This window comes from Phaenicophaeus curvirostris, chromosome 17 (genome assembly GCF_032191515.1).
Source record: "Phaenicophaeus curvirostris isolate KB17595 chromosome 17, BPBGC_Pcur_1.0, whole genome shotgun sequence".
Classification (NCBI taxonomy): domain Eukaryota; kingdom Metazoa; phylum Chordata; class Aves; order Cuculiformes; family Cuculidae; genus Phaenicophaeus; species Phaenicophaeus curvirostris.
This window is the reverse complement of record NC_091408.1, coordinates 15,203,364-15,215,638: the sequence shown is the minus strand read 5'-3', so window position 1 is coordinate 15,215,638 and position 12,275 is coordinate 15,203,364. Positions and strand designations below refer to the sequence as shown.

Here is a 12,275-nt window from a genome sequence, read left to right as displayed (position 1 = left end):
CATTGTTTCTGCCACTCCTTCTTCGTTGTGTTCTTCCACCTGCTCCATCAGTTCCTTCACAGATTTTTCCAGTGTGAGTTCTTCCCGTGGGCTGCAGTTGTACATGAACTGCTCCGGCTTAGGCTCTTTCCGTGAGTCCTTCAGGAATGGACAGCTTCAGTGTGGGTCGCCTGCATGGCCACAGGTCCTGCCAGCAAACCTAATGCAGCCTCGGCACCTTTCCAGAGTCGCAGTGTCCTTCAGGCACATCCGGCTCCTTCAGCAGGGCGTCCTCCATGGGCTGCAGATTGGATGCCTGCTCCACCATGGACCTCCATGGGCTGCAGGGGGGCAATCTGCTCCATGGTGGTCTTTGCTGTGGTGCTTGGAGCACCTTTGCCTTCACAGACCATGGCGTCTGCATAGTTGTTTCTCTTACATTCTCATTCCTCTCTCCCGGTTGCTGATTGCGACAACAGTTTTTACCCTTTCTTCAATACGTTATCACAGAGGCTCTGCCAACATTGCCTATTGGCTCAGCCTTGGCCAGTGGCAGGTGTCTTGTACAGGTTGGAACTGGCTCTGTTGTATGTTGGGGAAAGTGTCTGGCATCTTCTCACAGTTGCCACCTCTGTTACTAAAACTTTGCTGCGTAATATCAGTACAGTACATTAGTCAAAGAAAAGAACTGGGACTGTGAAATGCTAATTGGCCGCTGTCTCCGTTCTGCTTGTGCTGAGAATGTGAAAGATTAGTGTACGCATGGGTTGATGTGATTTCTATGACAGGGAGGACAAAGCATACGGAAAAACATTGACATCTCCTGTGTGCCTTTGATTTCCTCTGCATACAAATTCTGGGGATGGGGGGAGGTTGTGTGTACCTGTCTCCTTTAGAATTGTAGAATCACCAGGTTGGAAAAGACTAGCTGCAGGTGATTCTGGGCACCACAGTCTGGTGGTTGCACCTGAAACGAGAATGTAGAAAAGCTGATCTGCAGGAAGGTGTGTATTGCAGTGTCTTAAAGGCTGTGCATACGCTTTCAGTAATCCAAGCTATTTATCATGACATTTGTGCAGCTAGTTTATGTACTGGAAATTCTCTTCAGGTCAGGGTTTCTGTGTGTGTACGTGTAATAGTAGAGTTTTGTGCCCAGGTGACGAATCCTTCATCCTGTTGTTTTATTTCCTTTATCTTACCTTAAAATGTACTTTAAAAATACTATTAAAAATACGTTTAGCAGTATCTTGATAGATGCTTCTTGCTCAGACTGTTGCACCACCCTAGCATCTTCAGCATGTTATGGGAAGACATTTCTTAGTACAAGTGTATTAAAAATGGTGACTCCAATGCTGTAGATAGAAGTCTAATAAAATTGGCTTTTTTCTGTCTTCTGAAAATTTCCCTGTTCTTTGTTACTAGCAACCACCATCCACCACAACCTTTGTGCTGAATCAAATAAATCAGCTTCCAACTTTAGGGACTACAATAGTGATGACAAAAACAACACCTGTAACAACAACGAGGCAGACTATCACTGTAGCAAAAATCATCCAGACCAGCACAACCACTCGGCCCTCAGCTGCAGCACCAGCAGTGCGCAATGCCTTGACCACTACACCTTCAAAGGACCAGATTCAGCTGAAAGATCTACTAAAGAATAATAGTCTTAATGAACTCATGAAATTGAAGCCACCTCCTAATATTGCTCAACCAGTAGCAACAGCAGCAAGTGAGTTTTCTTCTTTCTTCATAATACAGTATTCAGATGAATCGTGAAATAAGATGTTGAGATCTTTATATGTTTTGTGTTTTCATTGATTAGTAGAATATAATAGTAAGGTGAAATGGTGGAGAAAACCTGATAAATTCTATTCTAACTTTACCTGTGTTAGAATTCAGGATGGAGTAATAAAAAATAAAAGGCGCTTTTTTTGAAAAAAAAAAAAAAGCTCTTGATTTACTGCAAGGAATGAGGGAGATGACATTTTTAGATTGCAGCTGGGAAACTGGTAATATTAATTAATGAACATTACTGAAGTTGATTTAGCTGTATTACTTGAGTCTACATCAGCTTTTGTTCTACTGTGTACTTGCTGTGGAACTATTACTAATGAGTACTTCTTTGGCTTCTTCCACACTAGACCTGTAGTACGTGCTGGAACTCTTCTGACAGGGTGTTTCGGTAATGCATCTCCTGAGAGAAAAATCTCTATTACTGTGTGCTTCATGGGGAGGCATCAGATCTTAAAATCCTAAAAAAGTGCTCTTTGTGTCCATGTTACTACTTAAATGTGTTACATGCCGTAGGTATTTTGTTACCACTCTCTAAACCTTTGCTTTGTGATTCCTTTAGTAATCTTTCTTGTATGTTATTTCTAATGTGTGGGCAACTTAAAGGGTCAGCTTAATATAAGGGAAAAGCTGCATGTGTGTATTTTTGACCTGATTCTTTCAAGTTTTGGTTTTAGCATGAGGTTAAGATCAGACTGGTTGAGTTTGAAAATATCTATTCCTACCTTTTTCTGAAAGGTACACAGGCTGGAATACTGTATTTTCATTGTCTGTGAAGCGAGATGGATTTTATAGGGGTGGCTGGAACTAACCTATTTTTTTATATGCAGATAGTCTGCAATAAATGAAGGTGTTGGGACTCAAACAAAAACAATGTGCTTCCTTGTTTTATTGCTTTCTGTAATCGAGTGGTTGACAAAAACTAGAGTTGAGACGCTATCTGAAGTGGGAGTTAGGGGTAAGGGAGTGAGGAAGAGGAGTAAAGAAAGTTTCATAGGATGGGCTTATTCCCTCTGTTAAATGAAAACTCACAGAAGGCTGTAAATGATAGGTAACATGGATGCACAATATTTGTTGTAGTGACACAGCTACTAAAAATGGTTGAATCTTTAGCTACTGTATTGAGCAAAAAGGAGACATGCAACATCTATAACTGCATTTCTTATTTATGTGCTTGTATTTCAGGATCTTTCTTTGTTCCTGAAAATGACAGGTACTCAGAAAATTCAGGGGAAGAGTGTGAAACATGGTCTTTTCATATAATTCAGGCAGCAGGAGTTCTAGATTGGAAAATATTAATATACATAACCTCTTCGAGGAAAACTTTATTTTTGCAATTCTCTTAATTATTTTTTAGGGAAGATTAAGCTAAACTTATTGCATGCATTGTCTGTCAACATGATGGAAGTTTGACAACTGCTTTCAATGTTTTACATCTATCCTTGTTTAAAATTTTTTAGTTCCATTCTGAGCTCTATTGCCAAGTGCTCCTAAATGTGGCTGAGGATAGGAAAGTTAATAAATTGTCCTCTTGAAAGATGCTGTTATAAATTCTAAACAATTGAGTTGAAAGTGTTGGCTTTTTGTTTTGCAGAAATAATTGTAGTCTCTCCTAAGGTGGTAAGTGCCACCAGACCAGGTATGTTCGTTTCTGTTGAAACACTGGGCTTTCTGGTTTGTTGTTAAACTTCAAAGCCTCACAAGATGAAGCGTTTCCAAATGCTGTGCATAGATTTGGTGAAGGTCCTAAGTAGCTTTTTTTTTAAGATGCTGAAACTAATACAGAGCCGTGCAATGGTATATAGGAAGTTTCTTCAAAGAAATAACAAGATTTAATGCCCAATTTAGACTTTCATTTGGACAAAATATTGATTGTGTTCTTGAAGCATCAGTGGACGTTTTAACCTTCTCTTCCAGCGTATTAATCTGGATTGATGTTTGGAGAGAGTTCTGTTAAAACACAGCTTTTCTTTTGTAGCTGATCTAAGCAATGGTGCAGTGAAAAAGGAGGCTTCCACAAAAGAAGTAGCAAGAATATGGATAAATGATGTTAAAATGAGAAGTTTTTCACCTACTATGGTATGTAGTACAAATGGTTAGCTTGTCAAATGAATGTTATTTTACTGGCCACAACCACATGTGACTAGTTTCAGTAGTTATTCATATCTGCCTTTTGTGTGGAGAATTGAGTACGTGTTTGTTCAAAAGGTTAGTTTCTCCACTAGATGAATACTTGGTTAGATGACTACAAGTAACAGCTGCGTACGGTAGACTACCTCCATAGGAAATGACAATTTCAAGAAATAACTGTCCTCAACAGAAAGTCATTTTGTGAACACAGAAGAGTGTGTTCCAGTTAAAGCTAAGTGAATCGCTTGCTATGTGTTTTAAGACATTTTCTTCTTAAATACCCTCGTTCGTATAACTAACAATGAGGAAATGAGAAGGCTTTCTCTAGTGTGGCAGACCACCTGGGCAGTTTCATTTAAGGTGCAAACTATCATTTAATTTTTCTAAATTTAATAGATATACATTCTGATGCTGTAAACACTCGAGTTTCAGAATTTTCACTGATAGCTAGAAACAGACTGAAGTTTGTGATGAGCAGTGTTCCTTAGTGACTGGCAAACAGAAGGGTATTCAGGTTATTTTTTTTATATATATATTAAATGTTAAATTCGTAATTGTGGAAGTTTTTTGTCATCTAGGAAATAGTTTAATTCGCGTATTCACGTTGCTCAAGACTACTGTAGAAGATGGATAACTGTCAGGCTTCAGAGAGTACTGGGTAGAACTGTGACTATTGTAACTACTCCCCAAAGTTGTGAAGTGACACAGCGAATGTGAAACTGCAGGAGATTTCATGGGAGTGCTTGAAGGTTAGGTGTCAGCTGTTAACTAGCTGTTGTGTTTTCAAGGCAGTGTTTTTTAAGTCATAATTTGGATTTAGTATGCTATAAGAAGTGTTTCTTTTTTAGTTCAGTTTGTGAGAGTTTGGAGCGCTTGAATCTCTTTGCAAAGGAGAGGAAGTTCCCTGGCTTTGTGTTTTTGAGGGTTGTTAGAGTATAGGAAATCTACATTTCTGTCTGTAGTTTTCCCAGCTGCTCACTGGTTCATGTAGGACGTGTTAAAGCATTCAGGTACAAGCTTGTACGTGCTTTGTTTCTTGTGTTAACTTACTGGACATCAAGTGTTAACAATGTGCTGTGGGGTTAATGCAGGAATTTCTCTATTCTAGAAAGTGCCAGCAGTAAAAGAAGAGGAGGAACCTGAGGAAGAAGATGAAGAGGAAATGGGCCATGCAGAAACTTATGCTGAGTACATGCCAATAAAATGTATGACCTAATGTTTCATTACATCAAAAGGCTGAAATGTTTTGAGAGCTAGTTTGCTGTTTACTCTTCTGTAGTTACTTAGCATATTTTTTTCTGTAGTGCTAAGTTTTGGAACGAATGCAGATTTTTTTAATAGAAAAGGAGTGTATCTTTGAGCAGTGCTTGTTTCAGAAATGATTAGACCAAGATGAGACTTTTTTAACCTGTGTTAAGACACTTCATGCCTCAGCAGAAGGAAGTTTGTGAAGGCATTAAGTGGTCACTACTACACTTAAGAATCTAGTTTGAGTCTTTTGGTGTGACGTTACCCTAACCACATTCTTTCTGCATTGTTCCTGACTGCTTGGCAGCTGATTATTTATTTATTTATATTTAAAGTGTATCTTTTACTGTTGTTAGTTGCCATCTCCTCTCTTTTTTTTTTTTCTCTCCTTTCTCTTGTTTGTTGCAATCTGTGATGAAAAGCTGTTAAATTTGTTTCCTGGGTTTGTTGCTAACCTGCTGTAAGAGCAAGGCAAAAAAACTTTGCATGGAGTTTGTAGCTAGATGGTTAATTGTCATTTAGATATGTCAGTAATTAAACCATGTCTGTTCTAAATCTTTTCTCCTCATACTGCTTGAAAACAGCACTATATAAATAGCTAGAAGAATGCTTCTTTTGTGATTCTGGCATCTTGAAGCTGCCTCTGGCCTTTTGGGAAGACGAGGTTCAGACCAGTTTTTCTTAAACAAGTCAAGTACACAGACGCTTTTATTTTCTGTGAACTGGATTTTATCTGATTTCATGAAAATTGAGGGAAGTGGTGAGAAGAGAAACAAAATCAAGATTGTGTGATGTAAATTCAGGTTAATGTATTCATTTACATGCGATGCAGTTTAACAGTTGGTGTACTGTTGCAGTGAAATGTAGTCATTGAGTTCAGTTGTTGCAATGTACAATTGTAATTTGTTTTGGGAAATATAATATCCTGTGCTACAGTGACAGAACTGTTTTATGTTTTCATCTTCTCCCTGCCTCCGCCTCCCTTTTCAACCAGTGAAAATTGGTCTACGTCATCCTGACCCAGTAGTGGAAACCAGCTCATTGTCTAGTGTAACTCCTCCTGATGTGTGGTACCAAACATCAATATCTGAAGAAACAATTGACAGTGGCTGGTTGTCGGCCTTGCAACTTGAAGCAATCACTTACGCAGCCCAGGTATGCTAGACATTAGTGTAGCTTAAAAGCTATCATGGAATTTAAGAAGAAAAAAATTCTATCTGACAAGTGCAGCTGTATCAGTTTTAAAAGGAGATAAAATAATAAGATCCTAAAGGTTTGAGTTGCATTCTAATGGCAGGTGCCAGGTGAGTTTCAGCTCAGATAAATTTGAGAATAGCAGGCCTAGAAAGTTTTGTCTAAACCACTGTGGTGGTGCTGATCTCGACATGTCTTAAAACATGTCTTAGCAGTCATTTGTTTCTCTGAAATAACTTTATGGCTGTAGCAGGCTAAGAAAGCCAACACAGTTTGGCATCATCAGGAAGGGAGAGCAAGAGGGGGTGTTACTTTGCTGTTATAGTAAACTTCAGTGGACCCACATCAGATGTGCCTGCAGCTCTCTGCATCTCTGGGAGGAAGGTAGTGAAGCTAAAGGACAACTAAGGTGGTCACAGGAGGGAAGAAGCTTCTTATGGGAAAGTTACAAGGCTGGGACACCTCAGGCTGGAGAGGAGAAAAATGAAAGGTAACAAAGTCAAGGTTTACATAATCAAGAAGGCAGTGGAATCCCACAAAACCAAGAACAAAGCAGAACCTGGTGAAACTGATAGGAGATTGGTTTAAAATGGACAGAAGAATGCTTTACACAGGCAGTGGACATCTGGTTCTTGCTGCCACAAAAGGCTGTGGAGGTGCGTAGCAGTCAGTCTCGTGGTGGGCACTGGAGGAATTTGGTAGATACGTACAGCAGTTCCAGGTGCTGAGGGAAGGGGGAGGAGAATGGATCAAAAGCAGCGAGGCTCGTGTGCTCTCTCTAAATAAAATCCTGTCTTCCTGTGGTTGTGAGGCTGCTTGGTTGGGTGGACCATTGGTCTCATCCGGTAGGATGTTTCTTATGTTTGCTCATTTCTGACACTCCACAGCAATGTGTTCTGGAGAATGGGTACAAATTTTTTTGTTCTTTCTCCTACAGCAACATGAAACATTCCTGCCCAATGGAGACAGAGCTGGATTCTTGATAGGTGATGGTGCTGGTGTGGGAAAAGGAAGGACCATAGCTGGAATAATCTATGAAAACTACTTGTTAGGCAGAAAAAGAGCAGTCTGGTAAGTTAGGATTTGTTGGCGGACACCGTAGTGTGTAATCTGTCTTCCAACCAATGTTCTGTTAACTTCTTTTTAAACTTCTGGTGTAACTTACAGGATATATGCTTTGTTTTATATCTTCAGGTTTAGCGTGTCAAATGATCTGAAATACGACGCTGAAAGAGATTTGAGAGACATTGGAGCAAAAAACATATTGGTTCATTCATTAAACAAGGTGTGGAAACTTTTTACTATGTACAATTGAGGCAAAACTTTAGGTACGCTTGTGTGACAAGTTGTGTATGTTGACTGTTTAAGAGTAAGAATGTACTAATTTCAGTAAACTTGTTTAGGTCTTGTTTGGCAGGCTTTAATCTTACAAAGAACACATGGTGCTTTAAGTTAATCATGTAAATAGGCCCCCTGTAGGGTTAAGTTGCAGTGTGTGTTATCTTTTTCTGAGCATTACTCTTCAAGCCACTGTTGATGCCACTAGTGGAATATTTTCTGGAAGCTGAAGTATTGTTTAAATGTGTTAGGCTTTCTAGCATTTTTTTTTTTTCTTTTCTATCTCCCAGCATACATTTTATCTAATGTTTTGTATCTACTACTTGAATAACAGGCTTCCTCAGTAATTTATTAAAGCAGTTGTAGCATGTGAAGCTGTTTTTGGAGGTTACCTCTGCTCAGGATTAACCACTTGCATAAATTATAAAATGGGATTCCTCATTGAATTTGCTGAACTTAGTTTAAGTTAGTATTTTTGCTTTTTGGAGTCTTAATTTCTAAAGTACAGCAAAGCTTTAGAAATTGTTCACAAAGGCTTGTAGTGATAAGATGAGGGGGAATGGGTATAAACTGGAGAAGGATGGATTTAGACTCAGTGTAAGAATTTCTTCACCATGAGGGTGGTGAGGCCCTGGCCCAGGTTGCCCAGGGAAGCTGTGGCGGCCCCATCCCTGGAGGTGTTCAAGGCCAGGTTGGATGGGGCTTGGGCAGCCTGATCTAGTGGGAGGTGTCCCTACCCGTGGCAGGGCGGTTAGAACCAGGTGATCTTTAAGGTCCTTTCCAACCCAAACTATTCTACAATTCTATGAAATGGTCATTTACAGTAGTAGCTGTGAATACACTTGACCTATTAGCTCAAAGGGTTGCAATGAAATGAATGTTAATTGTATTTAAGTTAAGGAAATTGTGTGGTCAAAGGACATGGCTGTTTTTCGTTTGAGGCCTCAGATCCTGTATAAGTCATTAACCACATGCCTTAATCGTGGTGTAGGGATACAGGTGGTTCAAAGTGTGCACACTGTAAGGTTAAGACCACCAACATGGCTTAATCAAAGGGCAAATGGATTTGAGGAGGGCTCTCTTCTGAGTAATTTCTGTAACTTTTTATTTCAGTTCAAGTATGGGAAAATCTCTTCCAAGCATAATGGAAGTGTGAAGAAAGGTGTCATCTTTGCTACCTATTCTTCTCTTATTGGTGAAAGTCAGTCTGGTGGTAAATACAAAACCAGATTAAAGCAGCTTCTTCACTGGTGCGGGGAAGACTTTGATGGAGTTGTATCCTTTATCTGGAGTTCAGTTGACTGTAAACAAATTACTGTTTAAGCTTACATCTTCAAAGAAAGTCGTCTTTATTTATTGGTATTTTTATGTATCGTTCTTTTATTTGTGACAGTAATAAATTGTGTGCGTGCTATGACATTAGACTTCAAGTTTTACGAACTTCATGCCAAATCTATTACCATCGTGTTGTTGCCACACAACTCTGGTACAAGTAATTACTTGCTAAATATTAGTGAAGTTTTTAGTGAAAAATTACTAGTATTTTTGAGATTATAATTTGCTTCTGCCACCTATTGTAATTAGCAGATCTTGTCTTCTGTTTTAGCTCTTCTTTCTAAAAATAAGTGGAACAACTTTTTTCCTTAATTACGGTTCAGATTGTATTTGATGAGTGTCATAAAGCTAAGAATCTGTGTCCTGTTGGTTCGTCAAAACCAACAAAAACAGGTCTGGCTGTATTGGAACTTCAAAATAAACTTCCAAAAGCCAGGGTTGTTTATGCAAGTGCCACAGGTAGGTACTGCTTGGTTTGCGTTACATGTCTCCATTTTTACCGGCACTGGTACTGAGTGTGTTCCTCTCATAGGTGCATCTGAGCCAAGAAATATGGCATACATGAACCGTCTTGGAATATGGGGTGAAGGAACTCCATTTAGAGAATTCAGTGATTTTATTCAGGCTGTGGAAAGAAGGTAATACTTCAAAGAGCCATGGCAAGAATGCGTATGGTTGCAGTGGTGCATTGTTTACTTTGTCTTCACTTATAGTCCTTTGCAATTTCTCCTGTCACAGTAAGAACTTTGACTAGCATTTAAATCAAGCAGAAATGTAATCTGTCTTATGTGGCCAAAAAATTGGACATTTCCCTCACTGATGGAAAAGTTTGGGAGGTTTAGAAGCTTGCTGGAAGAATAGTCCTCTGAAAATATGGGTGTTAGGAAATGAAAATATTTTGCTGCTTGTCATGAAAACACACTGTGTACCGAGTACGCTCAGGAGAGTTGATGTCCCACTATGCAGAAGAACTATAATGTAGAAAATGCAACTGCTACATTCTTTGGTAGGAAAGCATCTTAAAGCTTTGCCTACTTAAAAAGAATTTTTAACTCTTTAGAGTGCAACAGTAGGGCTGAGCGTGCATCTCCTTGCACACCATCTACATGATGCCTGGTCTTTCTAGCCTGTGTGAGTGTAGTCTCTACCTTATTACTGAGTAAGTATCCACTGAGCAATGATGAAATTACACGTCCAAGCTTGTGAGTAGGGTAGCTTTGTAGTCAGCTGTGCTCTTGAGGTATTGCTGTAGGTGTGTGGCTCTTGAGAAGAACTGAAGTTTCCTACTAGCTTAATTATTTTCTTATTGGTATAAATCTGAATAGCTTAAGACAGTTTGTATTCATTAGTTTAAATACCACTGAAGGTTTGTAAAATGGCAATGCAAGATTGTTATGTATTTGGGCCAACTTCATTACCCAGTTACAGTTTGTAAGGTACTGTCTCCTAATGCATGTTAGGTTATTTGGGGAAAAAGCAACTATTTAAGTGTTTATACATCTTGGGTTACATTTAATATTCACGAGGCAAGGATATAGTTTAATATATAGGCTAAACTTCAAGACCCCTGACTGGATGTGCTTAAACAGTACTAATGAGTTTGGAAACATTCCTTCACATTTGTAAGCATGCCCTTTTCTTCTAAAACACTTGAAGGATTTTTGTAGCAAATACTTCCTCTGCAAAACTCTAATATTGACTGAATTTTTTCCTTTACTTTAGGGGTGTTGGTGCCATGGAAATAGTTGCCATGGATATGAAGCTGAGAGGAATGTACATAGCAAGACAGTTGAGTTTTTCAGGTGTAACTTTCAAAATTGATGAAGTTCTGCTCTCACAAGAATATGTTAAAATGTACAATAAATCTGTGAAACTGGTAAGAATGCCTTTTAAAATTCGCTTTCTGTATTGCATTCAGAGAGATTGAAGTTATTTGGTTTAAAATTGAATGTTCCTGAAATAGCATGCAGTACTATGGCCTGTTCAGATTCAGGAATGGCATCTTCTTGTCTCATCTTAGTGTAAAAATTTCTCCCTTTAAGAGTTGGCAGAAGCTGTTAATTCTTGTTCCGAGTCGTAAAAGGTGCAGTTTTTGGAGTTTCTCCCAGATCCACTGCATTCTAGCATTACTTCAGAGACCTTCATTGTTGCCTAAGATAAAGCTAATGTTCACCTGCTGGTCACGTTTTTGTGTCTCAGTCCTTGCCCTTCAGGCAACTGAGCTGAGAACAAGCTGTGAAACACTAGGCTGCACGCACTTCTTCAATGAAGCTGCATGATGGGGGTAGTTATTGTGAAACAGTGCCAAGTGTAGACTGGGAGTTTTACTTGCATGGCAGATCAAATCCAAAGCACTGAAGCTGTGGTTCCCTTTAATGTTTTCATTTATTCCCCTGCTGGTTATCTTTTCCATGATGTTCTTAATTGTTTTGTCCATAATGCTAAGAGGAGTGTCTCTTCCCTGAGTGCACATTCTACTTGTACATTACCACTGCTGTATTGGATAAAACTAATTAGTCCTTGTACATAGAGCAAGGTCTCTACCTACTGAAGAAGTGCTGAAGTATGACTTGGTATTCATATTGTACAGCTACAGTAACCAGATTTTATCTTTGAGAGGTGTATAACATCAATTTTAAAATACCTTTACTTGCAGTCCCATAGTACTGTAACTTTAAACTTGTCTTCTGTCTTTGTTTGGATATTAACGTACCTGTGTAGCCTTGAAATGTGAAGTGTAAACCAATTAACTTTCTTCTTCAGTGGGTCAGCGCTAGAGAGAGGTTTCAACAAGCAGCCGATCTTATTGATGCAGAGCAACGAATGAAAAAGTCTATGTGGGGTCAGTTCTGGTCAGCTCATCAGAGGTTTTTCAAGTACCTCTGCATAGCGTCTAAAGTGAAGAGGGTGGTGCAGCTAGCTCGGGAAGAAATCAAGAATGGGAAAGTAAGTTGATCAAGACCTATTTTAAGATATTTTTAAATGTAAAGCAATTAGGTTTTTTTTGTTGAACACTAATATTTTAAGATGTAGTAACATGCTTTTGGACTTTATAGTATTGAAGCTACTTAATGCATCAAAATTTAGGCAGAAATAAACTTACAAGTCAGTCATCTTAGTGACAATGCCTTGTATTTGTCCTTTAGTGTGTTGTTATTGGCCTGCAGTCAACAGGAGAAGCAAGAACATTAGAAGCTTTGGAGGAAGGTGGTGGTGAACTGAATGACTTTGTTTCTACAGCAAAGTAAGACTGAAGT

At 39.0% G+C, this 12,275-nt stretch overlaps 1 protein-coding gene across 2 annotated transcripts in view; it reads left to right on the top strand.

Annotated features, from left to right (window-relative positions):
• SBNO1 (strawberry notch homolog 1) overlaps positions 1-12,275 on the top strand; it is a 35,603-nt gene that overhangs the window by 7,375 nt on the left and 15,953 nt on the right. The window contains exons 4-16 of one of the 2 annotated variants that reach the window (XM_069871256.1): positions 1,402-1,711; positions 3,368-3,412; positions 3,752-3,852; positions 5,012-5,108; positions 6,146-6,306; positions 7,283-7,416; positions 7,540-7,630; positions 8,797-8,958; positions 9,342-9,477; positions 9,551-9,656; positions 10,741-10,894; positions 11,782-11,964; positions 12,165-12,262. In XM_069871256.1, coding sequence (XP_069727357.1) covers positions 1,402-1,711; positions 3,368-3,412; positions 3,752-3,852; positions 5,012-5,108; positions 6,146-6,306; positions 7,283-7,416; positions 7,540-7,630; positions 8,797-8,958; positions 9,342-9,477; positions 9,551-9,656; positions 10,741-10,894; positions 11,782-11,964; positions 12,165-12,262 — 1,778 coding nt within the window. The remainder of the gene's footprint in view (positions 1-1,401; positions 1,712-3,367; positions 3,413-3,751; positions 3,853-5,011; positions 5,109-6,145; positions 6,307-7,282; positions 7,417-7,539; positions 7,631-8,796; positions 8,959-9,341; positions 9,478-9,550; positions 9,657-10,740; positions 10,895-11,781; positions 11,965-12,164; positions 12,263-12,275) is intronic. The other variant, XM_069871257.1, reaches the window with a different exon arrangement.